Below are 25739 nucleotides of genomic sequence, written 5' to 3'. Positions count from 1 at the left end.
TCCACAATAGAGATAGAAGGAAAGCTAGACCGATGCGGGAGTTCGAAAATTTTAAAAATAACCAGGAGAGGTGGGAGCAAACAACAGGTGGATCTACACACAGATCGCCGCATCACCGGGAGTATGAAAGGAATATAAATTACTCAATTAAAGAATTGAGCACAATAATCCCAACAATACCAATATTTACAGGGGACCCAATAAATTTGTCGGCGTTCACAAGGGTAGTAAGGGCAATAGGCCGACAGGTGGACGACAGAGACGTCCTATAATTTTTGGCAACACTATCCAGCAGGCTTAAAGGTCGAGCGGCAGCACATTTGAATAATAGAATCACACAGTTTAAGTCTATTGAAGAATTTCTCGAGGAGGTTACGGAAAGGTACGGGGCCATCAGTAGCACAGAGACAGTTATGGCAAAAATTAGGTCGGAACGACAAAGGGATAGGGAATCTGTAGAAGAATACTCAGATCGCATGCAAAAATTGTTTAACAGGGCTATGGGGCTTCAAGAAGCAAACCTTGAAGTTTCCGAAATGTTAAGGCAGGAATTTAAGGAAAATATTCAAAAAGAAGTAGTGACCCAATATAGATTAGGCCTTAATCCCCCGTACAACCACGAAGTTTCTATGCATAGGCCCATAACGCTAACAAAGGCCATTACATTGGCATTGAAAGTCGAGGATATGATGGCTATGAAATCACCTCGAGTAGACAGCAATAAATATGAGAGATGGGAAAAAGAATTTAACAAAAAGGAAGATGACGTAAACAAGTGTAACTATTGTGGCCGAATTGGGCACAAAGCAGAAGAGTGTCGTTCATTGTGGCACGACATAGAAAAGGGGCTGCTGGTGAAGAAAGGTCGCGGTGAGGAGACCAGAACACCGTACTATACAAGGTACCAGGATAGGGGTGAAGAAAGAACAGGTGGAAGATCATATAATGATAGTAGAAGAAGACCCGGAGACTACAGACATAATAATATAGCTCAGGCAGAGAATAAATACAACTACGGCAGATATGGGAGAGATTTTGAAAGAGAGTATGCTTATCGCGAAAACAATAACAACAATAATAATAGTAATAATAGATATTATGAGCCGAATGGCAGAAATTACGGCCAAAGAGAAAGTGGCAGGGATGATAGCCAAAATAATTATGATTGGAAAAGTAACGAGCGTTATGAGCCTAGACACACAAACGGGACACAAGACGCAAGAGAGGCTGAACCTAGACGGGGTGATATCTCTAGTAAACAGAAGCCGAATTTTTAGAACGATGCTCGAAGTACTCCCCCAACATCGAGCATCGGGAAAAAGTGGCTACGTATTTTAAAGGACCAAAAGGAAACGATGTAAAAATTGGAGAGAAAGAAGAAAAACCCATACAGTCGGAGGTGTGGGGAAAGGAGGTAAACGAATACAAAATTAACACTCGTAAACAAATCGAACCAAATTTTAAAAAAAATCTAAAAGATAAAAATATATCGATGGAAAAAGAAGACAAGAAAGAAGTCACGACGGTACTAATTAACTATGCAGCAGTAGGACGCAGACCGCCAACAGTAACGCTGATGAGTGAAGATTTCCGAAATAAAAGATCAGATTTCTATGCTGACACGGGTGCTGAGATCTCGATACTAAAAGAAGATTATATAAAAGAAAATTCGCCATTGGATGAGAATGTAAAAGTCAAAATAATTGTAGTAACTCATAAAGAACGTGAAACAAAGGGCACGGTGGACACAATGATCCATGGTATGAAGTGCACTTTCCATGTAGTCCCGCAGGATTTTTCGATCGAAGTAGACGGAATCCTTGGATGGGATATGTTTAAAAAATACAATGGCGAGGTGAGCGCAAAAACAAATACACTTAGCCTATGTGGTGTAGAAACCCCACTGAAGACGGCAGAATATTTCGAGATAGCAGCGAGATTTAGGCAGGTTATATATGCAAGAGTCAAAAAAGAATTCGGAAAGATTCAAGTTGGATTTGTGCCGCTTCAAGATGTGGGAGAACATGTGCATTTTAGAGACTTTTACGGCACTAATAATAAAGGTAAAATATATGCGGAATGCGTGAATTTTTCAAACAAAAGAAGGAGAATTACAGTACCGGAAGTGGATCTGATAGAGTGCGAAGAAGTAAAGAAAATGGAAATAACTGGCAACGTGGGGGATGGCGCCAGAGAAGAAGAGACTGCATTTGTAGGCTTGCTCGAGGAAGTCAAATTGGAAGAAAAAGAAATTAAAAAAAAATACAGATTGAGAGATGGAGATAAAGAAATCGACACGTACGCGGAAAAAGACCGTAATATAAAAAGTGTCGAAGAAAGAATTGAAAAAATTATGACACTGATCGACACTGAGGGCTGTAACGAAGAAGAGTTACGACACGTAAGAAAATTAATATCGATAAACCCGTTTGTGTTTGGGTTGGACGGAGAACCGTTAAAAACAACTCATTTAATTAAACACAAAATAGAGACTACAACAAATAAGCCAGTAGTGGTCAGAAGATATAGATACCCGCCCGCGGTGAAGGAAAACATCAGGAGAGAAATTCAAAAATTGATGGATTTGGATTTAATAGAACCGCAACGTCCCCAAATAACTCAAATATATGGATAGTGCCTAAACCGCCAGGACAAAACGGCGAGAAGAGGTGGCAACTGGTCACGGATTTCAAACAGCTGAACAAAATAACTGTTAGAAGCTGTTACCCACTACCCTTTCAAAGCGACATATTGGAGCACTTAGCGGCCGCTAAGTATATCACAGTAGTTGTTATGAAGAGTGGATTTCACCAGATTGAAATCCAAGAAGGGGACGCGCATAAAACTGCATTTCCGGGACCCGACAGGCACTATCAATCCAAACGTATGCCAATGAGGTGCTCAGAGTCACCAAATACATTCCTGAGAGCAATAACGTTAGCTCTAGCCAATCTACAAGGGCGAGAAATTAAAGTACGCATGGACGACATTATGGTGTTCGCAACAACTCTCGAAAAACACGAGAAACGCTTCAAAAAATTGATAGAAAGACTGGCAAAAGCAAATATGACCATAGAGCCAAAAAAATGTCAATTTTTGAAGAAGGAAGCAAAAGTCCTTGGTCACGTGGTTGGAAATGGTAGGATAAAGACGGACCCGAAGAAGATCGAAGCCGCAAGAGAATATCCAAGACCGTCAAATACAAGGAAAATTAAGCAGTTTCTTGGATTCGCGGGATATTACAGGAAATTCATAAAAGATTATGCAAAGATAGCGCGACCACTCTCTACAATGACAAAGAAGAATACGGAGTTTAAATGGGGCGAAAAAGACGAGGAGGCCTTTGAAAAACTAGTGGATGCGCTATGTTTGGAACCTGTATTAACAGCACCGGACTTAAGTAAACCGTTCATTGTTACAACAGATGCGTCAAATTATGCCATTGGAGCAATCCTTAGTCAGGGAGAGATAGGTAAGGATAGACCATGTGAATATGCGTCACGGTGCCTCAAGGGTAGTGAACTTAGATATCCAACGTATGATAAGGAGTTGCTAGCAGTAGTTTTTGCAAAGGAACAGTTTAGACCTTATCTGTATGGCAGGAAGTTTACGGTAGTTACGGATCACGAGCCGTTGAAACATTTCAACACGTCCAAAAAACCCGACATTCGGTTCAACAGATTAAAGGCAGAGTTGCGTGGTTACAATTTCGATATAATTTATCGCCCAGGTATCTCAAACAACGCACCAAATGCTCTTTCAAGAAATCCAGTCGTAAAAGAGGGAAAAAAGAACCCAGAACTACCACGAATAAAACTGTATCAAATGGCAGATAAACAAGAGAAGGAAGAGGGTGTAGTAAGTGATGGCCCACCAGCGCGTTAGTTCAAAATTAGGGCAAAATCAAAAATACGGATCGACGGTAAGTTAAAGAAGGTAGTAGTGGAATCAGACTCAGATTCATCACACCAAAAACCCAGGGAAAAAGACTGAAGTGGAATTGTGTTCGGAAGAAGTTGAGGAAAAACAACAAACTAAAGAGAAAATCTTTTCGCAGGGGCCACTAAAGAATAAATTAGAGCACATGAAGAAAGAGAAGGGCTGGATAAAAGGGGTACAAAAAACAAGCACACCTTATATCGTCATAGACCACCAAACAAGGCAAAAGCAAAGGAAGAAAAGACAAAGGCAGCTCGACACTCTAAACAGAATTAGACAGAATTTTTCTGTCACTCCTGTAAAAAACACACAGACTGAAGAGAATATAATAGTGAATTGGGAAAAAAAACCAGAAATTAAACACAATAATTTGGAGGAAATCGAAATAGGCTTGAACGGATCAGAGCATGGGAAAGAGAGAGACGACAGTAGGGAGAGAAGCTCAAAAAGTCGTAGCACTTCGGAGGATCAAACGTTCGGGGAAGAAAAAAAATCAGAAAATCCACGACGAGAAAGGCAAAAAGAGTCTAACTATTTTGCAAAAAAGGATCCAAAAAAACTTAACGACCTTACCAGCATGTTACAAAAAAAGACAGATAGACTCAAAAAAAAAGTTTTTGTCGACATCAGAGAAAGAGAGGTAGAGGGAAAACCAGGAGTCAGAATAGATGTATGGGAGGTAGAAGATAGCAGCAGGGATTCAAGTAAAAAAGGTGATCGAAACAAAGAAAAAGAGGGAACCGTAAGTACGGAAGATAAAAGTGAGGAAGAGAAAAGTGAAGGCAAGACCAGCAGCGAAGGAGCAAATCTTTCGTGGGATAATCAGGGAGAAAGGCTATCCTTAAATCATGGTGAGACGTCTGGGGCGTTCGATAATTTAAATGATGAAGAATCAAGCAAAAACAACCAATTGATTTTAAACGATGCACTTAATGAGCAAAAACGTGGATCAGACGGAAATTGTGCAGAGCCATGGAAAGAGTGGGATTTATTAGATGTAAAGGGCGATAGTAATTGCTTGTTTTATAGTCTTATTGTACTGTTCGATCTGGGCTTAACAGCGAAGCAGCTAAGAAAAATCTTACTGCATTCTGAACATATTAAAAACTGCGTCGACCCGGAAAACACTAAGAGAATTTTGAGGAAGGATTACGAGTTTGGGGATGGAGAGTGCATTTTTGTCTTTTCTCAGGAGTTCAAAAAGAACATATGTGTGCACTACGTAAATGGAGATGGACCTCCAATGTGTCATCACTACACAGGAATAAAAGGAGATGAATATGAGCACATGCGGTATGAGCCGGAGCACTATCAGGCGCTCTGCGAAAAAGGACAAAAACGCTATAAATCAATGGATGAATTATACAAAAATTCAAGTGATGAAGACAGTAAGATAGTACGAGGGGCGAGACGAGCAACATTAAGGAAAAGGAATGAAAACAAGTTCCCATATACGAGACAGAAAATCAAGGGTAGAGTTAATAAGAAAACTTAGGAAGACAACAAAACAGATCACGAGACGAGTGATGAGTCAGATTCTGGATCGAAAAAAAAACGAATACCAAAGAATCGCGATCCGCTACCACCTCCACCGGAACCACCGGATGAGCCTAGCCCCATAGCGGAACAAGAAACACCAAAAATATCAGATGACGACGTAAACAATGAAAGTCACGAAAAAGAAGTTAGCGATAATGAAAATAGAAAGGAGTTACTTAATGCGAATATGGTGGCAGGTGATAATGCCGAAAGCACAGATGATGGCGAAATCAATATAAGTATACCAGGTTTAGATAGGTACAGAGCTTGCCGGACACGACTACCAGTACAAAAACCACCCTGAAAGCCAGAGGAAGATAAGGATATACCACCATTCCAAAGGCTTAAGAAAAAAAATGAACACCCATTTAGATACATTGACAACTTAGCCTTCTGTACAATAACAGAAAATATACCGGACACAGAAGCCATAGACGCGCTTCACGAGAGAGGTTATATAAATCTAACAGCCATGAATAAAGAAAATAGGAGGGTTGGAGAGGTCTTCCTATCTAGAGCAAGAAAAGTATCAGTAATGCAGTTAACGTGAAAGAGCACTTTGACAGTGCGGGATTAAAATCGGATATTAAGAAATGCATATCGTCTTTAAAACAGCTCATGTTGTTTAACAAGTTGACGTCAGTAGATATTATACGAGATCTAGCAATACTAAGCGTATCACAGTGGGACTATTTCGCAGAGCAATTTGAAAACACCTTCGAAAACACAAAAATATCGGCAGTGTTGTACTTGAATAATTTAGTAGTACCACCTGTGGAGCAACGATTTGATGTACTCAAAGAATACCACGAGTCATCGGTAGGAGGCCACAGAGGTATGAACCAGACTTACAACAAAATTGCAAAAGACTATCACTGGCGAAATATGCGACCGGACGTACGTCAGTTCGTGTTAGGTTGTGAATCATGCCAATCTAAAAAACTTGTTAGAGTAAGAACAAAACAGGCTCTAGTCGTAACAGATACACCAGCTAGGCCATTTGAAATAATATCAATTGATTTTTATGGCCCGATGAACAAACCATCGGCTCATGGCAATAGTCACATATTGTCAATTCAGGACTGGCTCACGAAATATATAATTCTTGTACCAGTAAAGAGAGTGACGGCGTTAGAAACAGCAAAAGCACTTTTAAACAGAGTAATTGCATACTTTGGCGCCCCAGAGAAAATGCTGTCAAACAGAGGGGCACATTTCCAAAACAAACTGTTGGAAGAGTTCGCAAGGGTATTTAAAATAGACAAAATGGAAACAACAGCCTTCCATCCACAGAGTAACGGCGCAATAGAACGAATGCATCATACATTAACGGAATATTTAAAGGCATACGTAAATGAAGATGACTTTTGGGACGATCATTTGGGCATGTGCATGTGCGCTTACAATTCGACAAAACACTCAGCAACGGGGATAGCGCCTCAAGAAGTATTGCTGGGCTACCCAGCCAGAATTCCATCTAGTTTCAAGAAAACAATAAATGAACAAACGTATGATGAATATGTAGAAGACGTAATGAAAACAATGACGCGGCTAAGGACAATAGCAGCCATAAATCAAGTTCAAGCGAAGTACAGGTCCAAATATTATTATGACAAAAAATTGAACACAAGATTTTTCATGGAAGGGGAAATGGTCTATGTTCTTAAAGAGCCGAGAAAGAAATATGAGGATCACTACGAAGGACCATACGAAATCGTAGGAATAAATTACAAAAACCACAATATAAAACTGAAACGTGGCAATGAAACAAGAATTACACACGTGGACAAAATCAAGAAAGCATGCGTTATAAAAACCCAATTATTAGATAATAGGGAACTCGGGGAATAAAGCAGGATAACAAAAACAAATCGCATAAGAGTAAAAAGCAAAAAAAAAAAAAAAAAAAAAACGAGATATCAGAAACAACAAGACCAAAATAGTATACTTCTCTCGTAAGCGTGGCCTTCGGACGACTTACGAGATCAGCAATCAAAACGGTATGGACAAAAAAAATACAAATCTTATGTTTCAGGGCTGGAACCATGCCGGTGACACAGCAACCTGGAGAGATAGAAGAAATTGAAAGAAACCCTGGAATATTGGTGGAGAGCTTGGGCCCAGTCCAAGCAGTAGCATCAACTTGGAAAATGATATGGTATGTAGATTGGAATGACGTTGTCGAGGAGGTAAATTCGTTTTTAGACGCGAAAAAGCAAGCAAAATGGAAGTGCAGGGTGACGATAAAAAAGGAACACGAATGTATAGAACAAGTAGAGTAGACGGCAGGAAAAGTCCTAACGGCCTTGGATAGGGTAAAAGAGGCATAAAGAACAGTAGTAGGCCAAAAGATAGATGATCCAAGCAAGACGGTGCAGGCGCTGCAGGGGAGTGTGACTGACGCGGAAAAAGAGAAAATACAAAAGCTAGTAGAGGCAATCCCGACTAATACAACGGAAACAACTAAGTATTTAACGGAACAAATCAGAGTCATAACATATGGAAACCATGAAAGATACCTTCAAGATATAAAATCGTTTAAAGATAAAGCTGAAAGAATAACGGAGGAAGGTTTAAAAATTTTTGCAGAATACTTCGGCAATTATGACAGGGTTACAGAAATGGTGGGCGAATTTGAACACTTAGCTGAGAAACTCTTAACAAAATTTGGAACAACGGTGGACATAATATACTTGGCGAGTTGGGGAACGACACATATACCAGATGCGGCATTGAGAGCGATTTTGGAAGCGAAAATTTTGGCAGAGCAGCTGAGACCAGATCTACAGTTCCCAGTAAGCGAAAATATAACTACAGAAGAAGAAATTGGAGAAATCTCAGAAATAACGACCATGGCATTTAACGGCAGAATAATATATTACATACGGATACCACTGGTTACGAAAGAAAAATTGGACCTTCTTAGGATATCATCACTGCCAGTGGAACAAAAAGGCTTAAATACTACGGATTTAGTGGCATATTTGCAGCCAACATACGAATACATAGCGAGCAGTGTTAGTGAGAAAAGATTTACGCCAATCCCGCAAGAGGTGATAAGACTATGTAAAAGACTAGGAAAAACACGAATATGCACACAAATAGAGCCAACACAAGAAGTCGAAGAGGACCACCCCTGTGAGATACGTATCATATTGGGGATCGCAGTGAAGAAACCAGAAGAATGTCCGATAATATTAGCCAAGTTAAAGGGCACATTTTGGACACGTCTCCATGCTAAAAACCAACATGCCTTTACCACCACGAGAAAGGACAAAGTCCACATACAGTGTGAACACACCGAACACAAGACACTGAAGGTGGTGGATTCTGGGGTAGTCAGCTTAGCAAGGGACTGTATAGCTCAAGCATCGGATACAAGATTGGATCCAGGACAAGAAGAAGGTGAAAATCGCATAATGAAGCTTGAAAGTGCAAGTCTTAACTTGAAGGATATACTATAAAAGGTGAAAGGGACTAAAAAAGGTATGTTATTGGAATTAATGGAAGCAGTGATAAAAAGAGACGGACTACAGGAACTCGATAACCAAGAGCACGGACTTGACGATAGGATAAAAACAGGTACTAAGATAGCGGATATACTCCAATGGGCACACGAGTTAGTACAAACAAAGGAGGAATTCTCAAATTGGAAGGAATACGCATTGTTGGCAACGGTAATAGCACTAGGAGTGGCAGCCGGATCTTTTGGATTTTTAAAATGGGGGGGTCCAATAATAATATTTGAGAATGATTACAGGCGGACGGGAGAGGAACCGCGGAAACACCAACTCAGTACTACAAGACTTGTCAACCCAGAGGGCCATGGTTAATGCACGAGAAGTACAAGTGCTACTGGGCGAGCGGGTAGGATCAGAAGGCAGAAGACTACCAGCTCAGTTAACAACCAATCCGCGATGATCATTGAGACTGACGATGTAATAAAAAAGGTTATACATAAGATGTGTACAGAAAAAAAAAAAAAATAAATAAATAAATAAATAAATAAATAAAAAAATACTAAGAATAATTTAATAAATAGTAAATATACAAAGAATATAATTATACAAAAATAATGTAAAGAGAGCAGCGCAAACAAGAACAATTATGTATACACAAACAATTCACAGACAACATAACACAAATATACTCGCACACACAAACCAGTATGGCCATCGAGGACGATGACCGCGTGGCCTCGGACGTGTGACGTACAGTATCTAGAACCTTTGTAAGTTCGCGCCCAAGACTCACCTCTCACGGCGCATGAGCAGCGGATACAGAGTATGATGATCACCTTTCGGCGGCGGGCCAGAGCGTTATCAGCTCTCCCGCCCTCCCTTTCCGATCAGCCTCCGAACCTAACGCCACGCACGCGACTGCTCTCGCCTTAAGACTCTAATAAACGAACATATACTTTCTTCCACGTGTATTCAATCCCCTTACACCCCGAAACTCCACAATTCCCACGTAACACTTACTGTAAAGCACAAAAATTATTGAAAATATTTTAAAATGTATTACTTGCATGTTGTGATGTAATTAACTTGAAAATATGTAATGCATTACAAGAAAATACTTTAACTAGCTATCATTTAAGCTAAAAGTTAAAATTATTTGGGATTTACGATTGGAGTCACATATAAATCTCGATTAAATTACTATGACTTGACTCATGATGGTAACTTTTCAAAAGACAAATGATATTTCAAATAAAACCCTTTATGCAGTTTCTGCTGCCTAATAATGTCACGCAACATTTAGTTAATGAGCACGTTGTCATAAGATGCTGCTAAGTAATAAAGGGCCTATATGAAGAGACATCTGGACAGTGATAAATACTACACACAAGAGGCATGGTTTCATTTGTAATGTTATTTAAATACTAAAGTGTTTTTTTTAACTGGTGCCTGACTCTACGTAAAAAAATTTATAAAGTAAGTTATTAATAAAGTGTTAATATAATATGAAAATTGGTAAAAAGTCGAGATACAATTACAAATATTTAAAAAACGAACTTTGGTTGAAGCAATTGGTTAAATCACAGTAAAGAAAAAAAATTTCTTCTTCTCCCAAAATGAAAACAAAAAAAAAATTCATTGAATGTGATTCAAACGATTGTAAGCTGTAGAAAAATAGGACTCTGCATTGTATTTATAAAGAATTATTTACTATCACATATCAATATCGGTTGCATTACATCACATTTGAATCACATTCAAATATATAAACCACATATTTTTTTAATTGCGTGTTATAAAGCGTGATTTTACTTTGATAATATATGTATTACGCTGATATTATGACATTTAGTTGTGACACATGTATGAGACATTTGACTTCTATTATGTTAATTATTATTTATGAGTTTTGTGGTAGTTCCATACAAAATATCTTGTGTCCCAGAAAAAAAACGAGGCAAGCTCTTGCAAATCATAGTTTACCAAAAATTATAACTTTTTACACACTCTTTTCCGTACGATTGTATAATTATTAACATTTACTTTTCATATACTTGTACGGTGTGAAAAAAATGTTTAAATAATACAAAAATGCTTATAGCTGGTCAGTTTAAAATTTTTTATTCATTAATTGATTAATTATACTGCTTAAATTGTATAATATAAAGGATAAGTTGTAATTTATCAGTTTTTTATAATTCAATACTTATAAATAGCATTATGCTTTAGTTGTATAATTTTAAATCAAAAATCAATTTGTTATCTACATAATACAAATTAGTTGTAATTTTTATTACGTTTTCCAATAAAATTTTTACTATTCAATACGAAATTGAATAATTATTTTGTTTCTTACAATCATAATAATTTAATGAACTTACGTCAAAACAGCTGTATTATTAAAGCAAAGTATCCTAAATTGTTGGAGTAATAATAATGTAAACCGACTGAATTTTGCTAGTACTAGCTGAAACTCATCAAATAGTGTTAATAATTACCTGAGATGAGTTAACTAAAACAGTTTGTACCTTAGCACAGCAGATTGTCATAATTTTCAACCTGGGGATTAATGTATAAGCAATCATGTGTCTAAAATCCACGTTGATTGCTAACTCGTTTTTATATCTTAAAAGATAAGAGTACTTTGTGTTTTATCGCTCAATATTATCCAAAACTGATACTATATTACTGTAAAACACTGTATCTCCCTATTATTTGAGCAAAAAAATAAATTTTTATTTGTGATTTAAGATTTAAATCAGGGTTAAATCACTGCTAAAGCTTAAATCTTTGGATCACGTCTGCATCAGTAGCGTAACGTTAGCAAAAACATTAGGGTAGGAAGCATTAGGTGAGCGCTGCGTACCAAATTTACCGGAATTTCGCACGAGCAGAAATAAAATGAAGCTATACATTATTTAAATAACTTTTTACATAAATCAATAAAAAAAAATCCCTTATTATCTGTAATGTTAGCGCTTAAACACTTTACTTTTTTTATAATAAACTATCTAATAACTACCTGGTAGTTGTGTTAAAACGTAATAGTTTCCATACTACCAACACAACGTGCCGAAGTGCATAAAAATTTTACTGCGAAACTCACTGTTGTATTTGATTAGTACGTAAATCAATTAAACGTGAGATCTATGCAACAAACACCTTACTACGAGCTATATGGAGAAGAGAACTACAGTAATTTTCACTGTTAAACTGGCGTAATGTTTGGACGGTACCTTATTTTTCTGTCATTCACTATATTTTCTCCCTTTTCTCAGGATAATTTTTATCGTACAGTTTTCTAGTGATAATTGACAGTGTCTCAACATATCCGTTGCTTACGAAAAAAGTAACTGCAGTTCTTTTCTCCGTGTACTTCAGGATCTTTCACAGTGCCGGTGTTATATCTTGCCCATGCTATTGGTATATTTGGTGCCTAAGGCATTTATATCAACAAATAATTTTAAAATGCTATACTTCATCAACTGCTCGTGCGAAATGCCGATGAAATTGGTACGCAGCGCTCAGTTAATGCTTCCTACCCTAATGTTTTTAGCTTTGCTAACGTTACGCTACTAATGCAGACACGCAATGTTTCATCAAAACATCTTAGCTGAGCTTCTTTATTTATGTAGGCAAAACGCCGCTAAAGCCGAGACGCAGAGCTCATACCATTTTCCTTAGCCTACTGCCGTTGTCTCTCTTAGCTTGGCGCCACTAATACTGCCACGCTGTGTTCATAATGTGAGCTGTGACGTAGCGCCTTCGCTTCTGTAGTCAAATCGCCGCTGAAGTCGAGACGTAGCACTTGTAATAAGTATAGTATCATGTTGTCCTTAATTATGTTGCGTTAAGTTTCAATTTTTTGGAGACGTTTTGTATATAAAAACTGGAGATGATATCACAGCAGCAATGAAAGCCATATTAAATAGATGAATAGTGCCCTTAAAATTTATATACCGATAGATATAAAGAATTTTATAGCAAAAGTTTTGAAGGTCTTATGAAAAAGTACAAAATCAATCTGTATAAAACTTACAGTAACCTTTAATCATCAATATTTGAAAGATTCAATCGCATATTGAAAAAAAAAATTGTGGGTTAAATTCAGTTTTAATGGTATTTATAAATGGCTTGGCTTACTTCCAGACTTAATTACAGTCTATAATAATCGAAAACATTGCACAACATCTCTGAAACTAAAAAATATCTCATCAACGAATGAAGCTGAACATTTGAAACGCTACTAAGTAAGTCTGGAAGAAAAAAATACAAAATTTAAAATGAATGATAAAGTAGGTATAAGCAAAGTAAAAAATGCTTTTGAAAAAAGTTATACACTAAATTTATCCATGGAAATTCTCACAATTCCTAATATATCAAAAAAAAATCCAACTACTTACTATTTAAAAGATTTTCAAGGCCAACTAGCGTTCGGGGGCTTTTACGAACCAGAAATTTTAAAGGCCAAGTATAGTGATGTCTCTATTGAGAAGAAAGTTCTTAAAAAACACAGTCATCAAGTTTATGTGAAATTGTTAGGATTTAATAATTCATATAGTACTTGGATCAATAAATCTGATCAATTTTCTTAATATACTATACAAATCTTAATTTTTTTCCTACATCTCCCTAAGCTTCAGTACCATGTATCTTCTGTCCTTCTCTAACTCTAATAACTTTTGTTGGGATGTAAATTTTTTCAGCAGTACGAGTTAAGATGACAAAGTCCATTTTCTAAACCAAACCGAAAATTCAATCATTATATGTTATAGTTTACCGTATATTATGTAAAAGTAGCTCCTTACCTCAAAGTTAAGCTGACTCTCTTGATAGATGAAAAAAGTTAACACCTTTGTTGCTTATCTTGCTTTGAGGAGGACTCAATCTGTTATTTGGCTCGTTTGAAGTTCGAACGACTTCGTCTCAATTTTTCTTTTCTTAATAGGTAGATTACATTTCACGACACTCGATACTGAAACAATGTTATAAAGTTTCATTTAGGTATACTGCAAAAAGATAGACTTGATGTTAACTTGAATAAACCTTTTACTAAAATTTTTATCCATAAATAAAAATAATCATCCGTAAACTATCTAATTTATAATGATCATCCAGCTTTGGCCACTCATTAATAATTATCTATGAATGACATTTCTGTAAACTCCAGATTGGTCTATGGAGCTTCTCTGCTGGAATGACTTGACATTTTCCTCGGATCATGTGATGATTTTTTTTCTCCTTCTTTTCTTTTACTTGCAGATTTTTATCTTCAATTACTTTTTCTATAAACTGCTTTTTATTTTTCCTCTCTTTACTTTCTAGAGAGTGACAGAACTTTTTGAAGTAGTCGCCAATGTTTGACATTGTTGTTCTGCCCTATTCGCTGATATTATTAAAAAACAAGTATGTAAATCGATTTAAAATAGCTTTAAATAAAGTATGAGTGATCTAGAAAAGACACTTCATCTAAAGTTTCTAGACTGCAATAGTAATTTTAAACTTATCACTATTACAGTTGTTCTAACTAAATTTTGTGTATTTACATATAGACGCATCAAAGTATGGAGAAGTGACGTTATCATCATTGTTGGCGACCCTATTTTAAAGTTCCATGAATTAAGTCATTTACTTATAAAACCTATAAATACGCAGAATGCTCGCAAATTCGAAACGTCAAGACTTCTAGAAAGTTCTACAAAGTTGTTTGCTGCTCACAATTTATTAGTCATTTTATCTGCGACACACTTGATCTGCAATTGGTAAGAGACGACACTCAACTGATAATAACAAACGGATGCAACTTTTCGTGTACTGATAGTAACAGCAACAAAGTAGTCACTGAACTGTTCGTGCATGTTGCTTTTCAGGTCCTACGCGTTTAGAATACACACACACACACACACACACACACACACACACACACACACACACACACACACACACACACACACATATATATATATATATATGTGTGTATGTGTGTGCGTGTGTGTGTGTGTGTGTGTGTGTGTGTGTGTGTGTACATATAAAATACATTATTCGTAGAATTTTGTAACGTGTATAGATACTTAAGCGTAGACCGCAGTAGCCACGCCAATTATACTGAACGACTTGTTAATGATGCAACAATAGTAAGTAATGTAGTCTGCAGTGCATAGGGCTGGACCGCAGTAGCTGCAACAATAATAGTGTATAGGGCTGCGGCACATCTCTGCATGCACACACAACATAGTGTATAGGGCTGCAGTGGAGAATAGAAGTAATGGTGACAACAATGGCGACGATGAGATCCCTGCAAACACGCACTGGCACCTTACAGACACGATAAAAATGAGAACTCCACGTTTTACTTGCGACGAGACTACGACGTTAACGACACCAACGATGGTTGCAGAGCAGCATAGTAAGCGCCTATATGCTGCAGGCATGCTACAACGCCGCGCGCCAGCGGTGGCCGAAAAAAGTGCGCAGTAATATCAGCGGGTAGCTTAAATAGAATTTTGCGTTCGACAAAAATCTACGTTATGTGTAGCCAAGGTGAAAATCTGTACTACAGTAGTATACCTATCGGCTGAACACAACGTAGATTTCTATTTTGACTGCACACTTGCAATAATAAAAAAAATTAAGGCAAGAAAAATTTTCTTATATTTTTAGTTTGTTTTTTCTATTAATATTTATAAAAATTATAGTTATTACTTTTTTCTATGATTAAAAAATTTGTAACATAAGAGACTGAGGTAGTAGGAGTAAAGTAGTAGGGGTGTGAGGTGAAAGGGGTTTGAGGTCTTTGCCAGGCCGAAAAACCCTATGGGAATTTCATAACAGTGGGGATTCTAATGCAGCTACGTTATAATACTCATTGTTTAAAAATCCGCATAGTTTACTTACTATATTTTTTTAATATCAATGTAAAAAATCGGATTTGCAAAACGTAAAAATAGGAGAAGTATTATACAAGCGTCATTTTGCCTGCTTTTTAAGTGATTTACAGGTACATTATACATGTTTAACATTGCAAATATTTGGCAGCTTATTATAGTTATTACAACTAAAGGAGTGATATGCAGGCTAAGGGTAGAAATGGAAAAGTTCAACTTAACTGTAACAAAAATTATAAGATTGTAGCAGAAGTAACAAGAAAGTTGTAGTTCTGTCTTACCGAGTAAAATTGTTAAATGTAAATTTAAAAAATATGAAGCTAGATTAAATTTTAATGTCTTGTATAACCATAAGTGAAACAATTTTATCAACATATTGTTTCATTTGTTATTATTTAGACTGGACAGCCAAAGATGAGGATGATGAAGACATCAGTGTCTGGGAGGATAACTGGGATGATGACGACGTAGAGGATGACTTTAGTCAACAGCTGAGGTAATTAGCTATACTTATTAATATTTCATTTACTTATTTATTCATTTGACGTCCCCACAATTGTAGATTACTCATTAAGTTGTTAGTAACAATGCTAAGTACTTATTCCTACGATTACAACTTTATAAAGGAGAAGTTTTAAATAATATGCAGGTATAAACCTTTGTAGAAGTAATGAGCATTAAAACCTGTTTGTCCTATCCTAGTTTGTAAAAATAATTTGCTTAGTAGTTTTTGTTTCTTGTTATTTTGATGATGCAAAAAAACACTGACTGAATACAGACCATCGTTATGGTTCAAGCAATCATTTTAGCATTATTAGGTTGTTTGTTATACCAAAGCATCTCTGACTGTAAAAATCTATAAATATTTCTTGATCATCCAGAAGTGCTCAGATATCTTCTTGATGATCAAGAAGTGCTCAAAGCTTTTTAAATCATCGAGAAGTGTTAAAAGACTTTGTTGATCCTAGAGAAGTGCTAAAAGGCCCTTGCAATAGTCGAAAAGTACTTTGAAGCCGAGACGTATTCAGAACCTTTTTTGATCGTCAAGAAGTGTTAAGAGGCCTTTTAAGTGGTTGATCAGTTCTCGTAGGGTTTCTTAATCGTCGAGAAGTGCTTGTAAGCTGGACTATTTAAAATGTTTAATACAATCTTTCAGTGGGGTAGTGAAGCAGGATCAGGGGTGTGGAAAGCTCACGTCATAACGGACAGAACGTAATGCAGCTTATTCCTATGGCATTGCATGCATTGATCTTAAAAACTAAACCGATGTTTTTTCTATGTTCAAAACCATGATTTTCTCTTTAATTAGTATGGATACAAGTCAACATCAGAGGATCATAGAATTTCGCAGTATTTAAAGTATCGATATATATTTTTTGTCGATTTTGTAACCATTTTTAAGGTATGTTATTTCCAGTCAAAAAAATTTTCCTATAACAGCCCGTGATGAATTATTTATTTTTAAAGTTATACTTCTATAAGCGCGTTATGCGGTAGGGTGAATCAACGATTTCAGATTTTGACCTTGAGAAAAAGTGTGATAAAAGTGGATTTTGCTTGGTTCTCCCCCTTCGCCTCGCCTCCCATGACGTACTTCCGGTTTACTCTACACCACATGATCCCACACGACATCACCTCGCCACACATTTTGAATTTTATAAATTTTTTTTTTTCTTTTGTTTCCAAAGAGATTCGAACCCCAGACCTTCTGCACACTGGTCAAGGCCCTTACGCACTTTGCTACGAACTGTCACACTAAAAAGAATCCGATTCTCGCATGTTATGGTTTAGCTCGTAACTTATTTTTTTTGTAAATTTTTATTTAATGTATATTAATTCATTTGTTTTAATTATAAATTAGGTTAGTAAATAATTTACTTAAATGATATTTTTTTTAAATGTTTTTTCATGAAACTTGAAAATTAGTGCATTTTAGCAGAGCACCTTTCCAATGTATTAATAAAAATGTATTCCTGTATACTTAGTTTAGTACTTCTACAGCAACTTAGTAATTGTTTATGCAATTTTTCATATTTTTTTCAAAAATTTAAGAAAAAGTTTTTTTTGTACTGCACAAGTACAATAATTAATTTTTACTGTGCTTTATTCTTTTACAATTTTTTCATTTGTGGTTAACGTGATTTTTTGACTTCAAGGACGTTCTTCACATAGTTGGTGGAGAAAAAGTTCAGAGAAGTGAGTAGGACGCTAATGTGGGCAGTTAAGCTAGCAATTGTTTTTCTCATGTGGATGTACTCATACACATAGTTTTACGCACACTTCATCTTCTCTTTCTAAATTCATTTAAAAATTAATTTGTGGGTCCATTTAAAAACTTGAAAGGTTTATCTAAAAGTAATTTTTTGTACCTAAAAATTGGGAGATTCCTAAAAATCATATAAATGCCATTAAGCGTGATTTTTCATAAGGTTACATGTTAAATATCGATTTTTTTAAATGTAACATATGTAAAATAACGGCATAGTCAAACGAACTGAAATTTTTGTGGGTATTTTTTATGCTATTTCAATATACGTTTGACGTTCGAATAATATCTGTCAAAAAAACCTATGTATGATGAACGTCGTGAAGGGACACTTACTGGTATTTGATACTACCCTATAAAAGAAAGCTATACTACAGGATGGTTTTTTTTTAATTTTTTACATACAATTTTTTTAATTTTATATATTTTGGGTGTTGAATATCGACTAGGAATAAGTGTGTAAGCGTATGTAATAAATGGGAGCGTGACGTTACGGATGTAATCAGCGTTTAGGTAGTAGGAAGTTGTTTTGAAACCATTAGAAGATTTGATGAAAGGGCAGTCGTGTACTGGCTAGCTTATATATTATTTTTATTATTGTGCCGTAACATATTTTTCATAATTGTGAACTCATTAAATATTAATTGAAATCATACCCAATGAACGTAGGTATACTCATTCCCACGATAATTGCACCACCTTCGTACACAATATTGTTTCATGCAAGATATTTTTATACTCAAAATTATATTGTTTGCTATTTAATTTTATAGAAGCATAATTTTATAATTATATACCCAAGCATCCACTGTCCACTGGTTTATATTGAAACATCTTAGTAACTTCATGGCTGACATCACCCAAAAAACGCACGTTTATTTTTTATAACACGCAGAATAAATCAAAAACTAAATTAGAGGTTTATAGTATTGTCGATGATATGTATCGAACCTTCTTGATTGGGTAGAAGATCCGATATCGATCAGTTATCTCGCTTAATTAATAAGAAAACTCATGCACGCTCGCATATAACACATGTAATATATCAATGTGAACATTAGACTCTCGATAATAGGAAGAGGCTTAATATGATCATCTCCTTTATTAGGTACCTTCTTTTCGTTTAAAATAGAAGTTATTAAAGTACTTAGTTATTAACTCCATTTGCATGGGTCTGGATATCTTACTCTAATATGCGGTTACACTGTTGTTCACTATCAAGTTCTCGTTGGTTATCTTTAATAATTAAGTAACATGAATGAGCAATAAACTATCAATCGTATTTTCACAAGATACGTATGAATGAACTATTATTACGAGAAGTTCTATGACTTCAAACAATAAAAACAAGATTGGAAAAATAGTGTAGTGTATTAAAATACCTCTAGATTAAAATTGATATGTTCAGCCTTGTCAAACGATCATTGAGATTTCGATAAGTCTGAAGGTAGTTAATCACCCACCACTTTTTAACTTCGGTTTCCTTGAAAAAAATGTATGTTATTAATTAAATTTTTCTTTTTCGGAATCAATTATAAAAAAAAATTCCAACTACATTGATTGTTAAGATAATAAAGTTTCAAGTCCAAAATTTTAACACAGGTTACAATGGCACTTTTCGAATAAAGACAAAAAGAGCTACTTAAGTGACTAAGAAAATTCTGAGAAATATACCGTTAAAAAGTTAACAATTTGTACTATTTTATACAATTTTAAAACTGTTAGATCACCAGTATGAATACGAAGTAGTAAATCAGTTAACAATCGTCATGTAACTTATCTGCAGCATATGTAGATGTCTCAAATATTTGGCAACAGAGCAGCCGCGTATATACAGCCATATGAAAGTGTGTATGCATAGTGAATGCATGACGATCTCGAGCGGATCGACATTGTTGCCATATCTCAGCAGAATGTAGTAATAAACCTTTTCTACATTTAAGCGTTATGCGCATTTTGAATGTACTAACAAATGATTCATTGCAGATACTCCTGCGTGTGATAGACTACCTTAAGTGTTAAACGGTGTTAAAGATCTTGGTGGTGGGGGTGTGTGAAAAGCAAGTAAACATCATCGTGCTCTCTATACATTCTATCCTGTATGCTGTTCCTCTCCCTACATTGACTCTCACTAATATCGTTACTTGTATCACCGTGTTTACTGTTATTATTATTTACCGTTTCCAATTTATTTCTATTTTCTCCTTGGTGCATATAGTTGTGCCGTTACATTTTAGAGCTTTCGCTATTAATAGACTTCTTTTCATTGTCAAAATCTTGTTCAAACCCTTTTTTTTCTGTTGCTGCTTCGCAAGTATTTTTCTCAAATTCTTGTATAAATAAAAATATGTTGTTAATGTTACCGTAATGTAAGTTGGACTGCAGAATTTCATCGATTCCCTCTAAGCTGATGCACACATTTTTTTACTTGGAATTTAAAAATAAGTAATGCAGCCCGCGTAATGTCCATTGTAGATTATAGAAAAATTGAGAGTCAAACAAGCTGTTCTCTAATACTTCTATTAAAAAATTATCGATTAGTTCTAAGGTATTAGTTTTTTTCGCGTAGTTCCAGGCTTAATAACTTGTCTCAGGCACTTTCTCTTAATTACAGTATTGATATGAGTACAAGAATTCACTTGTCGATCTGTTTATGCAAATAAACAAAGAAAACCTAAAAGTTGTTGAATGTGTTTTTTATTATCGTTGCAACATTTCGTCAGGTATATTTTCTGATCTTATCAGGCTGAAAAGGAGTTAACGAATTGAGTAAAAACTATATGTATTACATCAAATCCCACACCTCACAATAACACAAGAGAAACTTACAACTACAAACCTATTTACTTCGTGGGAGCGAATCGTCGAATACAGTTCACGTTGAAAGTATACGTTTTGAATTATGAGTAAAAAATACATACATAATATACATACATAACTACACACAGTCAAATAAATATGACTAGAAACGATTGAAAGTATGACTAAGCGAATTACACAATACTCAAACGCGTGGTAAGAGAGAGCTGAGTGATAACTACTTATAAAATTTTACATACGACCAAAACTACAGGACTGGAGTTAAAGTTTAAAATTAGATTGTAAACCTTTATACATACGATTTAAGCCTAGAGTGTCTTCCCTTTCATTTATAGTACTCTTAAACTTATCAATATATAACATTTCTACGATCAGTCTTTTTTGCCAATTACTTTCTTTATGTAAAATTCTTGGATTGTCAAATTTAAATTTATGATTACATTCAGTCAGGTGTTGATTTATTACAGATTCTGGAATTTTGTTTTTTATTTTTATATGCTCGTTGATGCGTGTGTACAAAGATCTTTATTTCTTTCACATAGGAGCGTCCCCCGATGTATAATCAATTTTGTATATTAAGCCAGTAGAATCAAGTGTATTAATTTTATCTTTACCTATTAATATCATTGATTTTTCTGCTGATGTTTGTAATTATTCTAATGTAATACTTTTTCAATAATATTTTGCAGGTATCGATGAATTTTTTATAGACCGAAAGGGAAATCAAAATTAGACTGTTATTCATTATAGAAGTTACTCTTGTCGGTTGAATTTGTGTATTTTTGTGTATGCTGTATAGTCTCTTTTCGATACATTTTCCAACGAATTTGCTTGGATTCAACTTTTTCTGTAAAATCAACTTTACAATATTAATATATTTAGAGTGGAAACGACTGTCAGAGAGTACCAATGCTCCATTAATTAAGTTGTAAACTGTATCTATTTTACAGTGGAGGGGGTGGTTGGATAAAAAGTTGATTGTTTGTTGCGATAAGGTTTTTTTTTTGTACCGGTCTGTGATTATAAAAGATTTAAATTTAATTTAATAAATGTAACATCTAGACAATTAAGTAAATTACCAGATTCTATTTCATAGATGAGTTAGATATGTTTGTTATGATTATTGAATACGTAAATAATGGTATCAAGATGTTCAATATTTATGCGTGCGAACTCATCGTCAACGTATCTGTACAAAAACAACGGTGTAATATCAAATTTTTCTAGCAGTGTACTCCAGCAATCAAACTGCGAATTAGCCAATACTATATTGGGAAATGGGGGGACCCATTGATGTACCTGTTAATTGTCTGTGATAATTACGTTCAAATGAGAAAAAACATTTTTAAACAAAAACTTGGTACAAGTAATAATATCTTCGAACGATATTTTTAATTTTTCGGGAATATAGAGGATTTGTCTTTTAAGACTTGTGATTACGTCCTTAAGCATGCCATTGGTAAACAGAGAAATGACATATTATGAAAAATCAAGAAACTGGCCCTTACTTATTCTAACATTTTTCTTTACCACCTTGAAAATACATGGACACATAACCACTCAGCTTTTGAAAAAGTGGATGAAAATGAAAAGGAAACAAACTGTTGTATTGCATCAAAACAAGTTTCTACTACGTTGCAGAAGAAACAATATCACACCCAATCGCATAGTTGATAAATCTACACGTCTTCTGGATTTACAGTTAGAAAGTATGTCATGTAAGTTTCACGTGCATTCTAATGCATGGATCATCCCAAAACACTCAGGTCTTAATAACAGAAAACGATGGAGAGTCGTCAAAGACTTTAAATGACTGAACGAAATCACGGTAAAATCATGTTATCCGTAATATTTTCAAACGAAATTTATGCTTATGATAACATAAGCACGAGCAGGCTAGCAGAGGATTAACATAAAAGTATACATGAACGATATTATAATCTTTACGGAAAACATGAAACAGTACAGGATGAGATTTAAAAGATTTTTAAAACTACTACCTGATGCGAACTTACAACAGAGCAGGAAAAATGACAATTTAAAAAAAAAAAGAAGTACTCATGCATATAGTAGACACAATCCAAATTAAAATAAACCTAAATAATTAAAAGTCTTAAGAAACTATCTGAAACCAACCGACGCGAAAAAATAAAGCAATTTCTTGAAGAGCCACAAGAAAAAGCATTTCAAAAATTGAAAGCTGCTCTGTACAGCGAGCTAGTATACTCTCGAAAGAAGAAAAATAGACACTAGAAAGAGTAATTCCTCGATATTACTCTTTTCAAAGTAGTAAAACCAAAAAATTACTCTTTATAAATGGAAGTTTTAAAGATTCCCTCTTTTCAAAAGAGTAATTGTCGAATATTACTCTTTTGGAAAGAGTAAAAAGCCAAAATCACTCTTTTCAAAAGAGCAAACATAAATTTTCTCTTTTCAAAAGAGTAACTTTTGCACAATACTCTTTTAAAAAGAGTAAAAAGCCAGAATAACTTCTTCCAAAAGAGGGAACGAAAAATCTTTATTTTATTCAAACTTTGCACTTTTAAAGAATTAAATACGCTAAATTTTTTAAATTGTAAAAAATATGAATTACTATGCAAGACTTTTTGAGGTGAAAGTGGAATATGCCCGCTCGTGTATCCATAACCAGGGGTGGTCGAAATATTAAATCAGCCGCTACTGGTGTACGAATATGTTACGAACATGATTTGTAAAGATCCCAAATATTTTAGTCTTATTTTATTCTGGTAAAGAGTTATACGGTAATTAAAGTAATGTCCTGTGGTTGATTTTATGGGCCGGCCGCATCGTAGACTAATGGATAGAAAATAAAAAAGTGAAATTGTAAAGTGTCATTTGCGCCAAGATTAGAATTAATCTTTTACTCAAAACTAAACCTTTGAAAAAGTGGATCCATGGTTAATTTTAAAGTAGAGAATAAATTTTAATCTTACCGAAAATTACACTTTACAAATCAACTTTTTATTTCCTGTCCGTTGTTCAAAAATTTGCACATTCACATAACTCATCACCAAAATGAAATATGACTAGAATACTTCAAATCTGCACGAATCGTACGGGTTTTCAATTCTGGTGAGGGTCACAGCTGGTTTAAATTTTCGCCCATCTTCAGGTCTCAGTTCTTACGAGCAGGCATATTCCGCTTTAACATAAAAAAGTCTTTTACATACTTATTCGTAATATACGCGGTCCAAACAATACAGCGTATTTGATTTTTTAGAAATGCAAATTTTAATACAATAAGGATTTTTTGTATCTTCTTTTGAAAAGAGTAATTCTGGCTTTTTATTCTTTTTAAAAAAGTAATATTCGAAAATTACTCTTTTGGAACGATAAAATTTATGTTTGCTCTTTTAAGAGAGTAGTGTCACAAAGTATAGTCGATGCGTGTTCTAAAATACATTATGTGCTCCGAAACAGACAAGTAAAAATAAATGTGGCAACGCCGCTTGAGGCAAAAACCCTCTGTATATATCTATGCGTATGAGTATTGATACGTTCGGAGGTTATATTGTCAACATTAAGTTGCACGGAGAGGGAATTAACACGTTGAACACATGGAGGTTAGCTGGCTTTCAGCGCATGTGGCTTCCCTTGCGTTGAAAGCACGAAGTTGTAGCACTCAAAACGCCTGGAGTATACCAGAGCAGTAAACGCAAGGAGCGTGATGGGTTTGACGCTCGGAATCTGTTGCGTTTGATTGGTGCTCAGCTGGTATATATATACATAACCGTCAGCTGAGCACCAATCAAACGCAACAGATTCCGAGCGTCAAACCCATCACGCTCCTTGCGTTTACTGCTCAGGTGTACTCCAGGCTTTCAGTGCTACAACTTCGTGCTTTCAACGCAAGAGAAGCCGCATGCGCTGAAAGCCACTCTAACCTCCATGCGTTCAACGTGTAAATTCCCTCTCCGTGTGGTGGTAAAATCTCCGTTGCAAGATCTTCACGAATCTTTAAATACACACTTTTAATTAGTTAAGGTAAATATTCTATTATGACCATAAATTTCATCATACTTGCTTCTTTAATTTTTTTTTTCTTAACTGTAAGCTTTAACAGTAGAAATTTCGGTATAAGCTGTTGCGTTATAAATTTACCATAATTATTCTAATTTTTGAATATGGTTCTTTATTGTGGAAATACTTTATTTTATAAAAAGATTTTAAGGCCAAAATGTACATAATTATGAAACGTTGTACCTTTTGTTTGATATTATGTCCCTATTTATGAAACTTTTTATAAAACGTAAATTTAGTATAATATTGTAGAACAATTACAGTTTTTTCACTTGCATAACACTATTTTATCCAATGAACATAATTATGTTGTTTATTTGTTGATTAGAAGTATATGAATTTCTTGTTGAAGTTTGGTGCCATAATACGTACAGTTCCAAAGATAGGATATGTACTACTTTGTCCCTATTTATGAAATTATCTTTAAAAGTGATCATGTATTGTATGTAAAACAAAATTTTGTTTGTGAATTCATACAGATACATAAAATATACAACTACCACAATTTTTTTATCGAATAAGTTGTATGAAAAGTACATAAATTTTTATATTCCATCAATAGAGACATATTCCACGAATAGGGACATTTACCTTATAACGAAACAACGGTGAAGCTATGGGTGCTGTTCTCAGAATATGATGCTTAAAACCTACTATTTTTCATTATATTTTAATTTCAGCAAACTTTGAAATTTTTTTCAATCGCAATCTGTAAAAAATTTTTTTTTCGATATGAGTACGTGTTAACTGAATAATTTATTTTTCAAAAACGGTGAAGCTAGGGTGTCT

At 35.0% G+C, this 25739-nt stretch overlaps 1 protein-coding gene across 1 annotated transcript in view; it reads left to right on the top strand.

Annotated features, from left to right (window-relative positions):
* Sem1 (Suppressor of exocyst mutations 1) overlaps positions 1 to 25739 on the top strand; it is a 142206-nt gene that overhangs the window by 34053 nt on the left and 82414 nt on the right. The window contains exon 2 of the mRNA XM_014349719.2: positions 16223 to 16319. Within this exon, the coding sequence (XP_014205205.1) occupies positions 16223 to 16319 (97 nt within the window). The remainder of the gene's footprint in view (positions 1 to 16222; positions 16320 to 25739) is intronic.

The sequence above is a fragment of the Copidosoma floridanum genome, unplaced genomic scaffold (genome assembly GCF_036245765.1).
Source record: "Copidosoma floridanum isolate Cflo_tuat_1 unplaced genomic scaffold, Cflo_Japanese_pri ptg000027l, whole genome shotgun sequence".
In the NCBI taxonomy this organism is placed as follows: domain Eukaryota; kingdom Metazoa; phylum Arthropoda; class Insecta; order Hymenoptera; family Encyrtidae; genus Copidosoma; species Copidosoma floridanum.
This window is presented reverse-complemented; position numbering and strand designations above follow the sequence as displayed.